This window comes from Mustela putorius, unplaced genomic scaffold, assembly GCF_011764305.1.
Source record: "Mustela putorius furo isolate JIRA1106 unplaced genomic scaffold, ASM1176430v1.1 tig00000430_pilon_pilon_pilon, whole genome shotgun sequence".
NCBI classification, from domain to species: Eukaryota; Metazoa; Chordata; class Mammalia; order Carnivora; family Mustelidae; genus Mustela; species Mustela putorius.
In genome coordinates, this window is record NW_025421377.1 from 2,948,512 (window position 1) to 2,969,604 (window position 21,093).

Genomic DNA, 21,093 nt, shown 5'->3' on the forward strand with positions numbered 1-21,093 from the left:
TTCACGAGTACTTTATAGTTTCCTGAGTACATATTCTTTGCCTCTTTGGTTAGGTTTATTCCTTAGGTATCTTAGGGTTTTGGGTCCAATTGTAAATGGGATCAACTCGTTACTTTCTCTTTCGTCTTTCTTGTTGTTGGTGTATAGAAATGCAACTGATTTCTGTGCATTGATTTTATATCCTCACACTTTATTGAATTCCTGTATGAGTTCTAGCAGTTTTGGAGTGGAGTCTTTTGGGTTTTCCACATAAAGTATCATATCATCTGCAGAGTGAGAGTTTGTCTTCTTCTTTGCCAATTTGGATGCCTTTTATTTCTTTCTGTTGTCTGATTGCTGAGGCTAGGACTTTTAGTACTATGCTGAATAGCAGTGGTGATTGTGGACATCCCTACCATATGATGACAGTTTCTAAAAGTGCAGCTCAGCAGTGAATTTTAGAGAAACCATCATAGCCAACAGCATATTATACTTAATTCAGAAGCAGGTTACTCATAAATACCATATTACAAGGAGCACCAGTCTAGGTGTAATATGACTGTTGTATGATACCATCAACAACCAGGATCCAAAGGTTTTCAGTTGGCTATTTTCCTGGGCCACAGTAAAAATGTTTTATTCAGTTCATGTCAACATAGTTAAGTCTAATGAAAATTTATTGATGTCTATACGCTGAATATTGTGAACACACGAAGATGAGTAAAGGATGGCTACAGCCTCAAAAGCATAAAGTGAGGAGACAGACAGATGAATAGCTACATCATGACCACAGTAAGTGGAATGTAGTAGAGGCATTAAGAAAGTAACAAAGAGCAGAGTAGGGTGGAGATTAACTTAGCATGGTGTGGGGACTGGGAATGTCCTTGATCATGTAGGTAAGTAGGATTTTCATTTCAAGAAGAGAAAAAAGTGTAACCAAAGACTGAATTATGGGAAAATATAAGAATGTTAAGGAAATAATGAATAGCTATTTGTGTCTGCAGCAGGATATGCCTAAGTAGGCAAGTAGTCAAGAAGGAAAAGATGTTGGAAAATTACATTGAGAGAGATTATTAAGAACCTTGCTTGTCAAAAAAAAAGTCTGGAATTCTCTGTTTGTAGGTATAGCAACTATAAGCAATTTTATTCTGTCAAATAGATCGTTCCTGGAATATAAATCAGCAAACCACACCAATGTTGCCCATAGTGACAACACTCTAAATGAAAGCATCATTTACATTCATGCACAGTTGCAGTGTGGCAAGCCTGCAAATATTTTCAACCACTCTCTTGGAAATTGGGACTTATGATTGCTGTCCAGAGTGTCCTCTTCAAATATTTCAAATATGAAGGACACTGATTACACACATACATGCACACATTTATACCCAGGAAAGGGGGGAGAGAGAGAAACTGATTGTGCTATGAACAGGAAGGATTTTTATGGACTTGTCTTTCATCTTGTGGAAGAAGGGAGCATGACGTAGCAGGTCTATTTATAGAAATCTAAAAATGATTTCTAGTCAGGTAATCTTGCAAAATCAGGGAATGCATCTATAACATAATGAATATTTAAATGTAGTAGGAACTTCAGATCCTCCTGAAACTAAGGTATTTCTGCGGCCACATTAGAAGAGGATGGACTCCAAAGGGATGAGAGTTGTTACCATGGCAACTCTCAGGCTGACTCATTCATAGATATCTCCTTAAACTTGTGACATGAGAGAAATCGCTTGAGGATTTTTAACACTGTACCAAAATACACATTGCTCCATGCAGATGAAAAAATACATCAGCATAGTTGTTTTTTTTTTTTTTCTTCCTCAGGCTCTCTGTGACATTTTTATACAAGACCTCCCTTGTCCTTCAATCTCTTCCATATTCAGGATAGGCAAATGGCTACAGATGAGGTATGAAGAATTGGGAAGAACTCAAGCTGCTATTCAAAAATAAAATCTGCATTCTGTTTGCAGATATTACTTTAGTGGCCATACTACTTACTGATCTTTATTTCCACTCACATCTGAGCTAGGGTTTCAATTTTCAGTACATGTTTTAAAAACAAATGTATTAAGCTACAAGTAGTGAAGTAGAAGGACAGGAAAATACACAGTACCTAAAAGTAAAGATAGTAAGGCCCTCTCTTTTACTCTTTCTCTCTCCCTTTTCCTCTTTTGTTATTCAAGAAAATGTGTTTCTTACCGAGCAACACTAAGAGAAGTTTCCAGCCTTACATTTCTTTTGCTTCAGGAAGAGAACACACACACACACAAAAAATTTGATAAAATAGGGAACTCCACTATAAATGGAGACAGGAACAGATTTTAAAGGACTATTGAAAGCATAGCTGTGGCTCATTAAGGATTGTGAAGAACATTTTGGGAGTACCTAGGTCACCATTTCTCAAATTATGTTTTGAGAATTAATAGCATAATAATGTCCTTGGAAACATCCAACCAAAAATGTAAATTTCAGGATTGTGCTACTTAGAATCATATTCAGTAGTCCACGTAGTCCTGATAATAATTATATACACTGAGTGTGAGAATCATTGATCTAGGCAACCTCCTCATTTTATTAGATGCAGTTGATCACTGTCTGAGAATTTGATTGGCCAAAGATTATCCACAGTTCTAAAATCCACTTCTCCAGATCCTTAGATTCATTCTCATTAGCTAACCAAGTTCTCATGTGAATTAAAAAAAAAAAATCTATAATCCCACCTATGGACATTGGGGAGGGTATGTGATTTGGTGAGTGCTGTGAAGTGTGTAAACCTGGTGATTCACAGACCTGTACCCCTGGGGATAAAAATATATGTTTATAAAAAATAAAAAATTAAATAAAAAAAATAAAAAAAAAATCTAGAAAAATTTTATGACAATGTAGAGCTTTGAATATGACTAAATTAATACCTGTTAAATATGCTTAAAAGGAATGTGTTGGAGTGTGACTCCACAATATAATTAGAAATTTGATTGGCTAGGTGGTAAATTATTCAAGGCAACTTCTTTTTCTGGGCCGTTTTTGCTGCTGATGCTTAACTTTGAAACATACACCTTCCTTAGGGGGTGGATAAGGCATAGTAAAAATAAACAAAATAATAATACTTTAAAAAGTGAGTCTTATTTGTCCTTGGCATCTTCTACTTTACATAAGAAAATGGGTTTCTCAGCTAAATATTGGAATTTTGTTATCATGGGTTTGGGGGTTTCTCAATAGATTTTGATATTTGGACTATTCCTGGTCTTTAATAGTCCATTTCTTCCCTGAGTGATGGTGAAGGAGCATCCTGGCTGTCAGCCAGTGAGAAAAAGAACGACTGATAGGCACCAAGCTTCTGTCCTACGCTGTTCTTTTGCCTCTATTTATAAATTCACTTTGATAATCTCATTTAATCCTATAACAGAGTTGATGAGGACTCATTTATCTGTGCCCCTGATATCCAATCTGCTGCCTTGTTATCAGCTACAATACTTATACCTCCACTTCATTAGCTCTTTGAGTTAATATTAGCTCTTTGAGTTAATACCCAGCACAAATATAGCAACTTTTCCCTAAATTCTGGTACTCCTCTATTTCTTATTTTCTTCATTTCTCATAATTGCAGCAGCCAACTTAAGTCCATCCCCTCTCTTTCAATGTTTTGTTTCTACTCCTCTGTAGTAACTTTGCCCCCAATCAGAGGCCTAGTATATTTCACCTCTGCTACCATTTTAACAGGGCTCTCTGCCTCCAGGTTTACCTCTCCTCTACCATTTATTGATTCATGCAACAAAAAGTTGTCGGACACCCCCTTGACTGCAGACTCTGTCCTCAGCCCTGGAAATAGCAAGATGGATAAGTCCTCATGGAGTTCACAGTCCAGTGCAGGAAATAGAAGAGCACACAGCCAGCTTTCCTTGCAGAGAAAGGCTGGCTATGAAGAGACGGTCCTGAGGGGAGCCATAGGAGAGACCAAACCCAGATTTTCTGGCTTCTGACTCTGATAAAAATATGCATTTGTCTTCCAGTCTGAGGCCTTTGTCAGTAGGGAGTAGCCAGGGGTAAGAGAAAGAAGAGTGAGTATTCTAGGCCAAGACAACTTCACAACAAGAGAAAATACTGTGTGTGTGTGTGTGTGTGTGTGTGTGTGTGTAACTGAGAGAAGACTGGCTGGGCTGGATGACAGAGTGGAAAAGGAATCGAGTAAAGAAGTGCAGCTAAAGAGATAGAACAGAGGAATCACACTGTTTGCCCCTAGGCAATTTGTATTTTTATCTTCATAACATGGAGGGGCCATTGAACTTTAACCTTGGGAGCAATAGCATCATAACTGCAATTTTAAAATATGGAAATACCACTTTACCTGCCATTTGTCAAAGGCGTGAAGGGAGAACAAGACAAAAAGCAGAGGACTAGTTAGGAGCCTCTTGCAGTTAATCAGGTGAGAAATGATAAAGGCCAAACTAGATCATAGCAACTAAATGGAATAAAGAGATATTTTTATGAAATAGAAATGCAAGGTTTTATTGTCTTATTTAGTATGGGGTGAGATGGAGAACAAAGTCAAGAAAGATTTCTAGTTTCTGGTTTGATCAACAGGGTGGATGATTATTAAGGATCATCCCCCACAGAAAATGGGGGTGGATGGAAGACCAGATTTTAAGTGCGGGTGCGCATGTTTCTGTGGGGCATTCTATCATCTTGGTGATAGAAGCACAGAAATACCACATAGTAGCCCCTACCCTCAACAACTGTATGTTCCCTCTCTTCTCCTAGAGTGTTATCATGCATGCACAGTCTAAATTAAGAGATCTTTAACCTCTAGGCACTTGCCATGTTTGCCTTTCATCTTATGGTTACTTAGAAATAATTGCCAGCAAGGAAAACATCATTGCTACCATAGCTAATGATTAAGAAGGCTTTTACTTGACACTATTCCTTATAGTCCACATATGAGTGAAACCGTGTAATTGTTTCTCTGCTTGACTTGACTTAGCATAATCCCCTCCAGTTCCAACCACGTTGATTTAAATGGTAGGTATTCATTTTTTCTGAGAATTATAGGGGAAGGGATGGAAAACTTAAGGGGGAGAAATTGGGGAGGGAGATGAACCATGAGCGACTATGGACTCTGGGAAACAAACTGAAGGTTTCAGAGGGGAGTTGGGTGGGGGGGATAAGGTCACCGGGTGACAGGCACTAAGGAGGGCACATTTTGTGATGAACACTGGGTGTTACACGCAACTGGTGAATTATTGGACACTATATCAAAAACTAATGATGTCCTACTTTATAGTGGCTAACTGAATATAATTTAAAAAAGTGGAAAAAAAAAAGAAAGCTTTTACTTGGAAGTAGTAAAATTTGGCAGGCCTTTGAATATGAAAACAATCCTACCAAAAGAAAATTATTCTACTTTCTATACTCCTTGAGGATTGCTATAGAACAAAAATATTGTCTTTCTCTGAGCTAACACACATCTGAAGAATCACCCAGGGCAGTAATGAACAATTGATTGTATTTAGCATTCCATGGGGATGTCAACTGCACACAGATAAGAGCATGGCCATGGTGTTCATTACCAGCAACAGCTGATGAAGGCAAGGTCATGGATAAAACATCAGAGAGGACTGAAAAGTCTACATTAGAACTGACTGTTAATGATTAATCGGCATCCATAAAAAAGCAAGTCGGAAGTCAGCCTTAGGCAAGAGATAAAAGCCATGTCCTAGGAGAAAAACCTTTTGTGCTTCTGATACATACTTAGCCATTGCTGGTTTTTGAGTGGAAAGAACTAGGAACTTAAAGTCAGATTCGGGTTCAGACCACAACTCTGATGTTTCTGAGCAGAGTCACTTTTGGCATCTCATAAACTGAGAGTCTCGTTTAAAAAAGGGAATATTAATTCCAGTTTCATAAGGAGGTGAGGTTTAAACAATATAACATACAGAAAGCCCCTGCTTAAGTACTGGTCATGCTGCTAAACATTCAGTAATAAGAGACCCATATTATTAAGTATTTAGAGGGGGAAAATTGATAACTTAGCTGAAGAGAATGAAAATATGTATTAGGGGGGCACCCGGGTGGCTCAGATGGTGAGGCATCTACCTTCGGCTCAGGTCATGATCCCACGGTCCTGGTATCAAGTCTCGCATCAGGCTCCGTGCTCAGCAGGGAGTCCCCTTCTCCTTCTCTCTCTCCCCACTGTCTGCCCTGCTTGTGTTCTCTCACTCTCTCTGCCAAATAAATAAATAAAAATCTTAAAAAAAAAGAAAATATGTATTAGGAATTGAATTGTCTTATGACATGCTTTAAGCTATTTGTTTTTTTCTTCTTTAAACAACTACAGTCTTTGTTATTTTCTAGGACTATTACATACATTTTTTAATTCATCATTCCAACAGACTTGATAGTTTTTCTGCCCATCACACAGATAAGGAGATTGAATTTCAAATTTTCTCTAAGATCATCGGATCAGTGAGAAATAAATCCTTAACTAAATTCCAACTGTCCTAGTTCTATTTTCGCCAAAGACTTAGTTGATGGATCGGTTTGTTAGCATGGAGGTTTTATTCCTAGTTGGGTCCAGTCTATATCCTTAATGCAAGTCTGTTTAGCTACGCATGTTTGGTATGACTGACAACTGTGAAACTATATCAGAGGACTATGAAGTTTATCGGAATTATTAGCTTTAGAATTCACAAACAACATTTTCTATACTGCCAAAGAAATTCCTGGAGTTTAGAGGTTTGCTTTGTTTTGTTTTTCTCAGTAAATGGTATAACATTGCCAAGGTCCTTCTCTGCAGCAGCGTCTGCCAAGTCACTTTTTAGCCAGATCCAGTCAAAGACCAACAGAAGTTTGAACAGATGCTCAATGAGTTTGAGCCACTGGAGATGGCCAGTATGGAAATGGATGTAGCTTTTTGGTTCTATAAACTTGAGTTTAAGGCCTGACTTAGTTAATACTTTTTATAAATTTGAATTTAGTTCAATATTTAGAAAATTGTAGTACGAAAGAAGAAGGCTGAAGTTTTATTTTATTTTTTATTATGTTCAGTTAGCCAACATATAGTACATCATTAGTCTATAGTTTTATTTTTATTTACTTTAGCAAGTTGTCATATTAAGCTCTAAAGCATGTAAGGCAAAAGAGTCTGAAATACCAGTACTTGTGATATATCCATCTATCAAAAAGAGGTTTTTTTTTTTTTTAAGATTGTATTTATTTATTTATTTGACAGACAAAGATCTCAAGTAGGCAGAGAGGCAGGCAGAGAGAGAGGAGGAAGCAGGCTCCCTGCTGAGCAGAGAGCCCTATCCCAGGCTTGATCCCAGGACCCTGAGATCATGACCTGAGCCGAAGGCAGAGGCTTTAACCCACTGAGCCACCCAGGCACCCCTCAAAAAGAGTTTTATTACAGTATTATTTTTAGTTGTAAACAAACAAACAAACAAAACAAAAAACAAAAACAAAACAAAAAACCCTGAAATAGCCTCAATAACCATTAATAGAGTAATGATTAACTTCTATACTATAGTATATTGTGTATCCACTAAATAGAATGAGTTATATCTCTACCCACTGATTTGGAGGAATTTCTGTGCTGTCATTAAGAAAAGAAAGATCTGGAGTGCCTGGGTGGCTCAGTCAGTTTAGCACCTGCCTTCAGCTCAGGTCATAATCCTGGGGTCCTGAGATCAAGCCCAGAGTCATCTGTGGGCCAGCTTCTCTGTCTCCTACGTGCTCGTGCACTCTCTCACTACCTCTCTCTCAAATGAATAAATAAAATCTTAAATAAGAAAAGACAGATTCATAGAAATGAGTAATATAATGCTATTTTTAAAGAACAAAAGTCACGTCTGTATGTATATATGCTTCTAGATAATTGTATAAGTATGAACAAACATATAAACGTTTGCCCACCAAGCTGCCAATTGGTTAGTGAAACAAAGTAGGATGGAGGAAAAGGACTTAAACAATAAACAAATGGACAACAAATTAATAAAGAAATAGCTGTGGAGAAAAGGTACTAATTTTCATGACAAAAAGGTAGTATATGTAAAATGATCTTTTATTTTTAAAACAGATAGAAAAAGCAGCCACCAAATGTTGATAGTGATTGTCTTTGAATAATCACTATCAAATTAGAACTAAACAAAGCAAGATGGTAGAGAAAAGAGAGGATAGAGTAAGAGAGCAAACATGATAAATATAATATAAATAGAATTTGGCTACCCATTGTCTTTTTTGAGTTCCCCAGGGACTCCCAAAAGACTATGACCCATAGGCTCTCTAGGATGATAATTTGATGGATAATTTGATGGAAATCCATCTTCCTGTTATTTAGTCTGAAAATAAAGCTCCTGAGATTTCCAAAGGATTCCTTCCTGGAAGGGTAAGTGACAGCTCTAAGAGATATTAGAAATACTTGGCTCTTGAGAAAGATATCACTGTATCCTATAAAAATTTCTTCTTTCCACCCTATTAATTTTAAGAGTTTCTAAGATCTCATTCTCCTCCAACAAAACATAATAGAATCTTATTACTGACTCCTCTCTTTTAAGCTCTGTTCACATTACAAGATCATAGTTCACAAGAGAAGACTGGCTTCCTGGGCTAGAAAATGATCACAAAATTTTTTTCCATTTCTTCTAAGTAGCATGTGTTTTGATAGAATCTTGGTTTTCTGATTCTCATATTTTTTCCCAACTTAGATCATGCCATACCTTAGTTTTCTAGAATTGTCATGCATACCACCTAATGGTTACCATTCTGATCATATATTCATAGTTCAACTCAGGATGGCCAGCCAAAACTGTCACATTCTGAAAGTTACACTAGATCCTTCATGCATCTGATTTTATTTCTGCTCTTACTTAAATATTAAAAGAAAATGGAAATACTAATTTTCTAGGAATTTCTGGAACTAAGGAACTTTGAAAAAACCCTATTGTGCCATACATATGTATTAGTTAAGTGAGTTTTAAATGTCAGTAATGTTTATGAATTATCCTCCTGATGAATTAATTGCCAATCTTACATTTTACTGGTAACTTTGAATGTTGACTAATTTGTAAATGAGATCAAAAGCTGCACTGAATACAGTCCATTTTTAAAGCTTTGGCATAAATAGCCTTATACTTCCAAAACTGCCAAGTTATTACTATAACTGTCAATGAAATTTCATTTGACCTATTTCAAAATGTTTATTAGTATTTTGAAGATAGTCACTGTTAATTTATTCTTAAAGAGGAAATTTGCTTTAAACTCCATATGCTTTTCTCATTTCCCAGAAATTGATCAGTTACTTATGTTAGTGGGAATTATAAACCCATTAGTCTTGATTAGTTAGAGAAAAAACTCTGGATTAGTAATTATTTTAGTTAACTGAAAGTCCCCACATATATTACCTAAGGATAATAAGTTTTTCAGAAAATCAGAATATAATAAGATGATTTTGCAATAATGTACTTAGTACTTACATCCAGTGCCACAAACACACAGCTCTACTTAATTCACATTCAGCTAACGTATTGGAGTACAGCTATCCACTGCATACTATGCAGGGACCTAAAAATTAAAAGTAAAGTAAAATAAAAATCCTTTGCTCTTGGGGAGCTCAAAATCTGTGGGACTGGGAAATGATTGCAAGTACTCCAATCAAAGTGGAAGCAGAGTTGTAGGGGCTCAAAGGAGTGAGTGACTAATTGCAGAATTAAATTTCCTAGGGGTTCTGTCTTCTCACCTTACACTGTCTCCATGGCGAACCAGTTCATTCCCACGACTTCATCTATCACTCGTGACTCACGCGGCTTTGTTTCTCTCTGAGCCCTGTCTTCCTATATCCTGGCCCATAACTGCATACTTGGCACCTCTATGTGTAAATGCCACCAACACCCACGACACAAACCAGCCCAAATACATTAGTCGTCCTCAGCCCCTGATCCTCCATTCTTAATGTTATCTATCTACTCACTTCCGTCAGAAACCCAGGAGTCCTCCCTGATGCTCTAACTTCACTGCTTCATAGGTTTTTCCTCTTCTCCACCTCCCTTTTCAATGCTGTTTAAGTCAACTCTGACTTAGCTCTCTATTCCCTAGGTTAATGCCAGAGCTTGTTAAACTGATATCCTCCTACTCAATAAGCTTGTCTCCTTGAGTAGGCAGCTGCCAATGAAAACAAGTGGAACTATTCCGAGTTCTTGGTGTTTTTGAAGTGGAGGGAATTTGGTGCTTGATACAGGTGATGGGTGAACTGTGACGACTGCAAAGGACAACAGGGTGGCTTGGGACGAGGCAGTGCTGAGTTCAGCCACTGACATGTGAGTTCCTTGAGGCAGACAAGAAAAATGTATCATTCCACTTTTTCTCTTCAGCAACTGGCATAATACAATTCTTTAAATATAGTAAACAGTCATGCGATGTTGACGCCATGGATCATTCTAATAACCTAAGATCTTTTTAACCCAGAAGTTTCTAGAAAATTGCCCCCACTTCAGGTCCAACATTTCAATATATCTTACTAGAGAACTCTAATTATTTGAGCTTCTGATTATTCAGATTTTAGAACATAAGACATTTAAACTATCACTGTATGAAACATTAATTTTATCATATCCATTTTAAGAAATTGGATGTTTGGGCCCCTGGGTGGCTCAGTGGGTTAAAGCCTCTGCTTTCAGCTCAGGTCATGATCTCAGGGTCCTGGAATCGAGCCCCGCATCGGGCTCTCTGCTCAGCAGGGAGCCTGTTTCCCTTCCTCTCTCTCTGCGTGCCTCTCTGCCTCCTTGTGATCTCCCTCTCTGTCAAATAAATAAATAAAAATCTTTAAAAAAAAAAAAAAAGAAAGAAAGAAAGAAAAGAAATTGGATGTTTTTGTATAGAGAAAAATGTTTTTGCATTTTTTCAAGACTTTATTTATTTATTTATTTGACAGAGAGATAGACAGAACCAGAGAGCACAAATGGAGGGAATGGCAGAGGAAGAGGAAGAAACAGGCTCTGCACTGAGCAGGGAGCCCAACGCGGGGCTCAATCCCAGGACCCTGGGATCATGACCTGAGCCAAGGGCAGATGCTTAAAATCTGAGCTACCTGGGCGTCCCCACAAGTTTTCAAAAAATGCTTTCATATTTTTAAAGACAATAAATCTTTATAGCTTCTACAGTAGGTATGAGATTACAAATGCTGAAATTCTTACATTGTACAGTCTATCCCAAGCAGTGGTGATGTCATGCAGTTCATTGTATCAGAACCCAAGCGCTTTCTCCAATTGTCACATCCATGTACTTACATGTTCATGTGTCACAGTATGTCTGTGTGATCTTCTGAGGTGCCCCTGTTTTGGTATAGGCCCATCCCTCTCACTGTTTCTGTTCTCCCACAAGGTTGATCAATTCCAGAGTTGTTCAGAACAGAGCACAAGACTGATAAAAAGTCTGACTACACAGATGGATAAACCAAATAGGGCTATTTAGGATGAGACAAAGGTAAAGAAGACTATGTTCTCTGAGGCATAGCATGAGGGTGCAGTTGGCAAAAAAAAAATAATAATAATAATAATGAATGAGAACATGGACTTTGGAAACAATGAGAATGCATGTATTTTATTTGTGTATTTGTTTTATTTAAATTCAACTAATTAACATGTAATATATTATTTGTTTCAGGGGTACAGGTCTATGATTCATCAGTCTTATAGAATAGCCAGTGCTCTTTACAACATACACCCTCCCCAATTTCCATCACCCAGATACCGTATCTCCCCCTCCTCCCCTCCAGCAGCCCTCCATTTGTTTCCTGAGATTAAGAAGGCATGTATTTTAAAGCTATTGTAGCAAAACAAAGCTAAGGAGTAAGCACAACAAACTTGTATTAATAGTTAACATAAGAATAGATGATGTTAACAAGATAAAAATTAGAAATCAACAACAAATCTGGAGATACAATGATGAATTTCCATTGCAGAATGTACTTAACAGTGACACTGATACCAAAACATTCATTTAAACAGGAGGTTGCATTAGAAACAGATGTTGTGTGGTTCATTTCAATTACAACTTAAATTGGTTTATTTATCAGGCCATTTTCCACTAAACTTTGCATGAGATGCAAGATGTGTTGGGTTTTTCTTCCTAACCTTATGAGTTATACTATTTATTGCCAGCTTACACACTGATCTCCAGGTGACTTTTCTTCATAATTGTCATTGAGTTGGATAGGGAATTGTCCTGATAGAAGTAAAATACCTTTCCCTTCTCTTTGCTCTTCTGGTTCATAAACAAAGCCAAATGTGTCTCCCTTCTGTTTTTCAGCTATTTAACATCTCTGGGTTTCAGGTTTCTTATAATAGCTCCCTTCTTCACAATCAGAAAGATGGGCCAGATGATTGAGGTTTTGTTGGGTTTCCTTAATATGTGCAATTTGTTCTTAATGAGCTTCTGATATGGATGTTGATCAGCATCATTATTATGGCTTTTTCTAGTCAGCGAACATAAAAATAAAAATAACTCAGCATAAAGTGGGATTTATTGTAATGACACGAAGAGAGCTCCTAGGAAGTAGAAGTATCAAACATGTCCACATGTCCACACCTCATGAGAACTAGAAATAAGTAAAGGCCTTCCTGAACTCAGTCATTCATTCTCTAACAATGTCAGACTCTTCGTCTGCTGGTGATTTTTTGCATCTTTCTCTGTTTTCTTTCTTTCTGTGCAGGCTGGCTTCCTCTTTTTATTCATAGTCCCCCTTCTCTCACAACCGCCTAATAGCGGTGTATCGTAGTTCTAGGTCATAACTTCTACATTTAGTCTTTACAGCTCCTGTCTCAGACTCTTTATGCAAGAGCTAATTTCTGGGACAGGGCTCTGATTGGGTCAACTCATCTTTTTGAACCAGGCACAGGTTTATTTCCTGCCTGTGAATCAGCTGCTTTTAAATCAGGTGGCTCCTCTCTGTTCCCAAGGTGGGAGGAGGGCAGGATCATGAGGTATAGAATGTGGCCTTGTTCAGTCAGCAGGGGTTGTCAGCAGGGCAGTTTCCCTCACAGAAGAGACCCGGGCCTGGCAGGCAAGAATGCACCGCTCTACTATAATCAGCTCTTGGAGAAAACTAAACCGGCATGAATATTTGACAGGGAACAGGATCTGTGGTTGGAATGCTTTATAATATTTATTCAAATTGATGAAAGATAAAATAAAAATTTGTGTAGGAACACAGATTCTTTAATACAGACACACACACACACACACATTCCCTTTTTAAGAATACTTTGAAAAGAAGGGATAGGATTGTTCTGAGTGGCTGCAATATTATTAGGTGTTAAAGCAATATTTTATCTCCTCCCTGACAAGTTAGCCTAAGATGTGTGTTGATCGTGGATGGAGCTTATAAAAGACTCATTTTTCCACTATAAAGTCTCAGAGCTCATTCTGGTAAGATGAATACCTCAGTAAAACACATAGCTCTTTCTCCCTATTCTAGTGCTAGATCATGGATTTTTATCAAATGATTTCTTATGATAAAGTGGCAAATTATAAACCATCCAATGCCAGAATTCCCTAGGACAAAAGTTTTGCAGAATATGTTAACACCTCAGGTAGACATGTTAATATACATATTTTTCGTCGTAAAGGATTTTGAAGTATTTTACTAATACTGAAAAGAAAAGTATTTTCATCTAAGACAGGGTTTCTTGGCTTTGGCACTATTGACATTTTGAGCCAAGTGATTCTTTGTTGTGGAAGCTGTGCTGTGTCATGCATTACATTGGGAGCAACCATGACCTCTACCCACAGATGCCAGTAGCCCACACCATTACTCCCAGTTGTGACAATCAAAACTGTCTCTAGACATTGGTAAATGTCCTCTGCGGGCAAAATCGCCCAGGGTTTAAAACCAGTGATTTAACCGTTATTCTCCAAAAGAGTTATTTTTATTTGTAATAAATATTTTCTTATTCCCCTAACATTTTTAGATTTCAAAAAAATACGTCTTTTAGGGGCGCCTGGGTGGCTCAGTGGGTTAAAGCCTCTGCCTTCGGCTCAGGTCATGATCCCAGGGTCCTGGAATCAAGCCCCGCATCGGCTCTCTGCTCAGCAGGAAGCCTGCTTCCTCCTCTCTCTCTGCCTGCCTCTCTGCCTACTTTTGATCTCTGTCTGTCAAATAAATTTTTAAAAATACGTCTTTTTGGAGTATAATTGAGCACTTCTGATTTGGTATCCTCTCTCTTGCTTTTCCTCAATGAATCAAAGTCTCTCATGCCTGAATTAGCTTGACCAATTTCATGAGCCAACTCACACCCGTTAATCTCATTAATTTGTGTCAGTGTCAGAGAATCCCCTATGGTCCATAGTTTCTAAATATGTCGCTCTTCCTCTCACAGAGTAGCTTACATACTTGAGAAAGCTGGTTGAACAATTGTAAGTACATCTGGAATAAAAATCATTTTAGTGTTCTTGTTCACAGTATCTCTACCTTTAATATTTTTCTGAAAAATTTCCCATCCTTCCTTGAATGCTTGCGCTTTGGACTAATGAAGAATTAATAGAAAATCCGTTGTATGAGAGAACAAAATACAGCATTTTTAAGGCTTTCTTTTCCATCTAAAAATGTAATACACCAAAACGAGTCATAGATTTTATTACAGCCAGATGTCACTGTTAATATTTCTATTAAGATGCAGTTGAATAATTTATTTAAAAGACAGTAAATAGTTTCTAAAATATGTAAATAATAAATTCTCTCAGAGAGAATTTGCCCGGCTCACTAGGTTGTGAGAACAAAATGTGATAATAGATATGAATAGCTATGAAAACCACAGAGGACAGAGCATTCTCCAGGAGAAAGAGGTTATTGTTATACGTGCACTACAATACAAATAGTACAAAAGGAGATATGGCTGTATTTTAAGTGTTTCCATAATGTTCATCATTATCATCATTATTATCATTATCTTCAAAAAGTTTTCATTAAGGTTATCAATCTTATATGTCTAGATTTCCATTTATCATGGAATGAGGTCATAGATTAGGATAATAATACTAGAAATACATAAGAAAAGTTCTGAAGAGTACTTGTGCCACATCACCCATTTCCAAATGTAACACACAAGCCGAAATGCTTTTTCACGGAATTACTTCTTCTTGCAAATAGGGTAAATTACTGCTTTAGTTTAGAACCGTGATGTGATTTTTAGTCGATACTTAGTGAAAACAGAGTGGGAGTTGTGTAGAGCAAAGATCTCACTGCATGTGTATAGTTCTCACCCTGCAGGAAACAAAACAGTTTCCAGAGAAGGGAGAAGGTCTACGCACACACACACACATCCATGGAGACACACACACTTACTTAAACCTATGCAGAGATTACTCATGTTTACGCTCTTTTCTCCTTTTGACTCTCCATTGTTTATTTACCACAAACTCGTGTTTTCATTATAGTATTAAGAGTATTGTTTCGCCATTATAACCCTTTGACTTTATAGGAATAGGTTTTTCTCCATCACACGTTAAAACTCTTTTGAAGAAAAAGTGGAATAAGGATTTTGCCCCTTGGTCTCTTTGTGAGGAAATCTTTTGTCCCACTCATGAAGATCTGGAAGCTAATGACTATTGAGCACGAATACTGAAACAATGTATTCTGTTGCTGAGTGTGCTCATCACAATGGCAAATTACATTACTACATTAACTTGTCTTTGACTAGTTATTAATTTTCCCACTTGGGTTGAATTACAAATAAGAATTGGACACGAAGACTTGCAATGGATCACAGACAATTTTTTTCATGGTCATTGGGGTCCTTCTGCCTACAAGGTCTTTTTTTCATAACCATCTCTTTTAAAATAGAAATGCTTATGAAAATGAATGTGCACACGCAAAGTAATTTGGAAGTATGATATTAATCCTTAAGTAACAACAGTTTTGAGGATAATATATTTGTTTAGCATGTTACAGTTTCTAAAGAGGCTTCACCATAATTTTCCCAAGTAATGTTCATAATAAGCCAGTAAATGCTATTATTTTTATTTTTAAAATGAGGCATCTGAGATACAGGGGATTAAGTTGCTCATGATTACATAGCTCTACATGTGGTAGATCTTAGAATCCATGTATTTGAAATCAAAGGCCCAGAGTCTGCCTCTGAGTTCTGCCCAGATTTCATTTTTCTTCCGAAAAGATGTTAAGAAATTGAAGACGATGCAAATGAGAATAGTTGCAGGGGACAAGGGAATTGTATAGAATCCTGTGCATTTTCTTTTTGGTTAAATGTAGGTAAAGTGGAAGGAGCTTTTAGACCTTTTAGGTGTGTGTGATTGATAGTGAAGAGCTAATGAACAAGAAAGGATGGCTTTGAAGGCACAATGCCTTCTGCGTAAACAGTGTAAGTGTTCTCCACTGTAATGGTTAAAGGACACTGGAACTCATTATCCAGAATGAATATTGTCTTATATTTTGGAGTTTTCACAAATGCATATAGATCCATATAATGTTCTAAATAAAGTATGGTTTGTCCGGATGTAAGCCATGATGTGATTAGTGTTCTATGCAACAATGTTAGTACACAGACAATGTGCAGGAGTTATCCAGTGTTTTCTTAACTGCTGCTAAAGCATTCACAGTCACCGCTGACAGATAAATATCCTTGAAAAGAAGAAGTGATTATTTCTGTTTTTATTACATTGGGACTCACATCTTAAAGTCTATGATTTTACTGGTATCATTTTTTAATGTACAATTACACTTTGAATTAATAGAACTCTTTAAAAACAGACAACTACGGGCGCCTGGGTGGCTCCGTGGGTTAAGCCACTGCCTTCAGCTCAGGTCATGATCTCAGGGTCCTGGGATCGAGTCCTGCATCGGGCTCTCTGCTCAGCAGGGAGCCTGCTTCCCTCTCTCTCTCTCTGCAAGCCTCTCTGCCTACTTGTAATCTCTGTCTGTCAAATAAATAAATAAAATCTTTAAAAAAAAAAAACAGACAACTAAAACTCTTAAGATAATTATTATGGTTCCTCTCTAGTAGCTTAATCTATTTATTGAGCCCAAATATTCCTGTCTCTTACTGCCAGGGGAAATGTGGGTGGGAAAAAGAAACATACAGACGGCATGTCCTAAGTGTTACCTTTTATAGGAGGTGAGGAAACCAAGTCAAGTACAAATCCAGTTCTGAACTCAAACCAGTTCTTAAAACAAAGCAGGAATGGGATAAGAGAAATAATTGAGCAGTTACACCACTGATTTCAGTGCTCAAGCCAAATAAATATCTCCATCCAAACGTGCTTTATAAACTACTTTTTAGTAGCAGGAGACAAGTTGTAACTTGCTAGAAAGATCCAGATAATGGTAATTGATGACATTTATAAGGCAAACAGCAGTATTCCTTCGAAAGACATTTGCAATTTGGAAAACACCCTCTCCTGTTAAGCACATCAATTTTTAGTTATTATTGAGCAAACATTCCCCTCCAAAAAAGTACCATAAATGTAATATCCAGAGGTAGATTTTTGTGGACATGGTTCTCTCAGTACAACTTTTCTTTATGACCTACCCCATGATCATTACCTTAACTTCAAACCTTAAAATTCAGTGCAATGGATTTACACTACATTGGAGTGAACACTCGTGCTTGCCTTCAATTATTACTCCATTACTTCTAACCTATTGGTTGCCTATATTTGGAGGTGCAAATTTCTGTGTATTCACGTGTAACTTCAGGGATAGCAGGACAGTGGATCTCTGAGAATATATAGTATCACAGACTATCACTTTCATGACAAAAGGCCTTTGATGATGATAATTTAAATTTTTGGTTTTTTGTTTCATTTGTTTCACAGGATTATACACTCACCATGTATTTCCAGCAGTCTTGGAAAGACAAAAGACTTTCTTATTCTGGAATCCCGCTAAACCTCACGTTAGACAACAGGGTAGCTGACCAACTCTGGGTGCCAGACACCTATTTTCTGAATGACAAGAAATCATTTGTGCATGGGGTTACCGTGAAAAATCGAATGATCCGACTGCATCCTGATGGAACAGTTCTCTACGGACTCCGGTAAATGACTGTGTTGCATGGTTCACTATTATCATTGTTGTTCTTGTTGTTATGTTTTATTATTACTATTATTTTTTTTTACTTTTGGGAATGGGCAGTGGGAAGAGAAGCAAGTAGGAGAATATATAGATACTTTAATTTCTGTAACAAAATTTTATTAAAGACCAGAAAATCTCTTTTGGAGAAAGAAAATCAATGGAGCTAAATCTAGGCAACTTTGTTCATCAAAGGTAAGTGAACTATTTGCCCTGAACTTCCAACAATAAACAGAGTAATAAGAAAATGTATGTTTGCCAGATTTTATACCCAACTTATTGTAGAAGTTCAATCTTTTTCTAGCTGATTGCTTGATTATTTCAGAGCCACCCAGGTTGAACTGAAATATATTCTAAGTATTGGGTATAGCTACTTAATTATGAAAGAGAATTAGGAAACAATATCTTTAAGAAGTAGAAAAATATTTTCTGGTGACTTTGAGAAGATTCATAGTGTTTTCATTCCCTTAAATCCCTCTCTTAATGTTTGTATTTAAGTATATGAGCCATATTGTTTGTGTTTCATGTAAGGCAAGGGTTGAGGTTCAATTTTTCCCATATGAATATCCAGTTGTATAATTTACTGAAGAGATTCTTTTTTTCTCGCCAGATTGTTTTGGTACTTTTGCCTGGATAAGTGGGAGTCTGGTTCTAAGCTCTACTCTGTTCCATTGTTCTATGTGTCTATCTGCAAACAGTATCACAGTATTTTAATTATAATAACTATATGGTAAATCATAAAGTCGTGGAAATCCTTCAACTTTGTACTTATTGTTTAATATTGCTATGGATATTCTAGGACTTGTGCTTCTTCCTATAGCATTTAGAATCAACTCTGTTTTTATAAACATATATTTTTATCCCCAGGAAATTAAAAAAAAAAAAAAAAATAGAATCAACTCTGTTGATTTCTACCCCAAAAGTCTGCTGAAATTGTAATTGAGATTGCCTTGACTCTATAGATCAACTTGGGGAGAATGAATATCTTAAAATTTTAATACATGAATATGATATACCTTCATTTATTTAGGTTGTCTTTAATTTATATCAAAATGTTTTGCACTATAGTGGATTTTATTTTGTTTATTTTTAGGACTCAAGTATAGAAGAGGTATCATATACTTGTGGTCTATTATTAACCCTCATTTTGTTAAAGGTTTATTAAAAATTTTAGAGCTATAATCCAAATCAGCTTCCCACTTTGCCAAAGAAATACCTGAACTGTGGCATGTTATTGGAGGATATGTAGAGTAGTGGTTCTTTAACCTGTATTGTCACCATTCATAATCCCTTTGAGAAGCTGAAGAGAGCTATATTCACAAACTCATTTTCCCATTATTTTGGAGTTTTCATAAGCCCTCTAAAATTCTTTGCATGCCTTCCACACCAAGCTAACACTCTAGGTAAGGGATAAAATGCTACAATTTCTGTTCATTCATGAATATCCAAAAACAATATGCAAGTGAAAACAACTGCACTTTTTTTCTGCACTAAGTCCTGCACTAAAACTTCTGAACTTAACCCAGTGGTTGATTATTTAGTTGCTAGATTTGGAGTTCATTTGCATAATAAAACAGCATTGGTTGCAGAATAATATTTGTAATTTCTCCACTTTTTCAGTACCCCAAGAGCTTTCAATTCTAATTTAAAATCTCTGACCTAAAAGTTTCTCAGAAAAATATGGTAAAATAAACAAAAAATTCCCATGAGTGTATTGATAATTACTGACAAAATCTACTAATTCAAGATCAGCGGTGATCATTAACGATGATGCATACACTGGAAATCATTTGTAATTTTTTGTCATCTATGAAGCTTTTATTGGATATAACCAAGGAATAAAGGGACAAATTACTCTTCTAAAATATTGTGGGAGAAAAGTTCCATAACCCAACTTAGAAAGCTAATCAGTTACATGTATAATCACTTTATGTGATTAATAAAGAATGTACAAAAAGTTGTTTTTGTTTGAAAGAAACAGGAACCACATTTTATACAGGCAAGAAAGTGGGTTGCATTCTCAGTTTACAGTGTCATTTCAGGCATTTCTCAAATTATTGGTAGCCTCCACCAATGGGAATTGATGGAAAGGAAGAAAAATATTTGAGGACCATGAAGTTGAACACACTTCGTTATAAACTGATAACACTGAGCCACAAAATAGGAAGGGCCTTTTCTAAGGGCACAAGAAAGTAATGGCAGAATTGGGACTAAAATCCAGGTACCTTGATTCCCATATGTGTGCTTTTCCTACCCCACTGCCTTTCAAACACATTTAGAAGTCAACACCTCCTTTCAAGTTGCACAACATTGCTTTCTTCTCTTTGGAGCCAACATAGGCTTGGAGCCCCCAAATGGATCTCCCAAAGGAAAACACAAATCCTTCCTTTATTATGTGAACTCTGACCTCTTTTTGACAGCAGTATTCTCTATAAGAGCTTCACACCATTTCTGGTATTTCTCTTCCCTTGTCTTCTTTCCTACCTCTTCCCTCACAGGTTTGTTTTTCTTTTCCTGGAGGTTATAAACATCCTGGAGAAAATATAAGATACAGCAAAGAAATCATAACACCTGGAATCAAAGGACCAAAAATAGGCTTAAACTCCAATATCTGATTGTTTGACCTTGAACAAGTTATACAAATTTACTGAGTCTTAGTTCTTTCATCTGCAGTAATGGATTAATAATCCCTGGTACATTCTAATGAAGTAATGTTTATGTTACTACATGGTAAATTTAAATTATATTTTTCTAAAGCCATTGTGCCTTATATAATAACCTTATCAGGTGCTGGAAAAACTGCACATGGAGGATGATTCTCTAATTCCCTGGGGCATCAGTAACCACAACAGAGATATAGTCGTCCAATTAAAATATATATATATATATATATATATATATATATATATATATATATATATTTCGGGGCATCTCAGTGGTAGCCCAGTCAGTTAAGCATCCAAGTCTTGGTTTAAGCTCAGATCACAGGGTCTTGAGATCAAGCCCTATATCGGGCTCCATGCTAAGTGGATAGTCTG

General features: G+C 36.7%; 1 protein-coding gene across 1 annotated transcript in view; it reads left to right on the plus strand.

Moving 5' to 3' along the window:
• The window catches only part of GABRB1 (gamma-aminobutyric acid type A receptor subunit beta1), a 408,404-nt gene that overhangs the window by 115,717 nt on the left and 271,594 nt on the right, over positions 1–21,093 (plus strand). Inside the window, exon 4 of the mRNA XM_004764920.3 lies at positions 17,800–18,020. Within this exon, the coding sequence (XP_004764977.1) occupies positions 17,800–18,020 (221 nt within the window). The remainder of the gene's footprint in view (positions 1–17,799; positions 18,021–21,093) is intronic.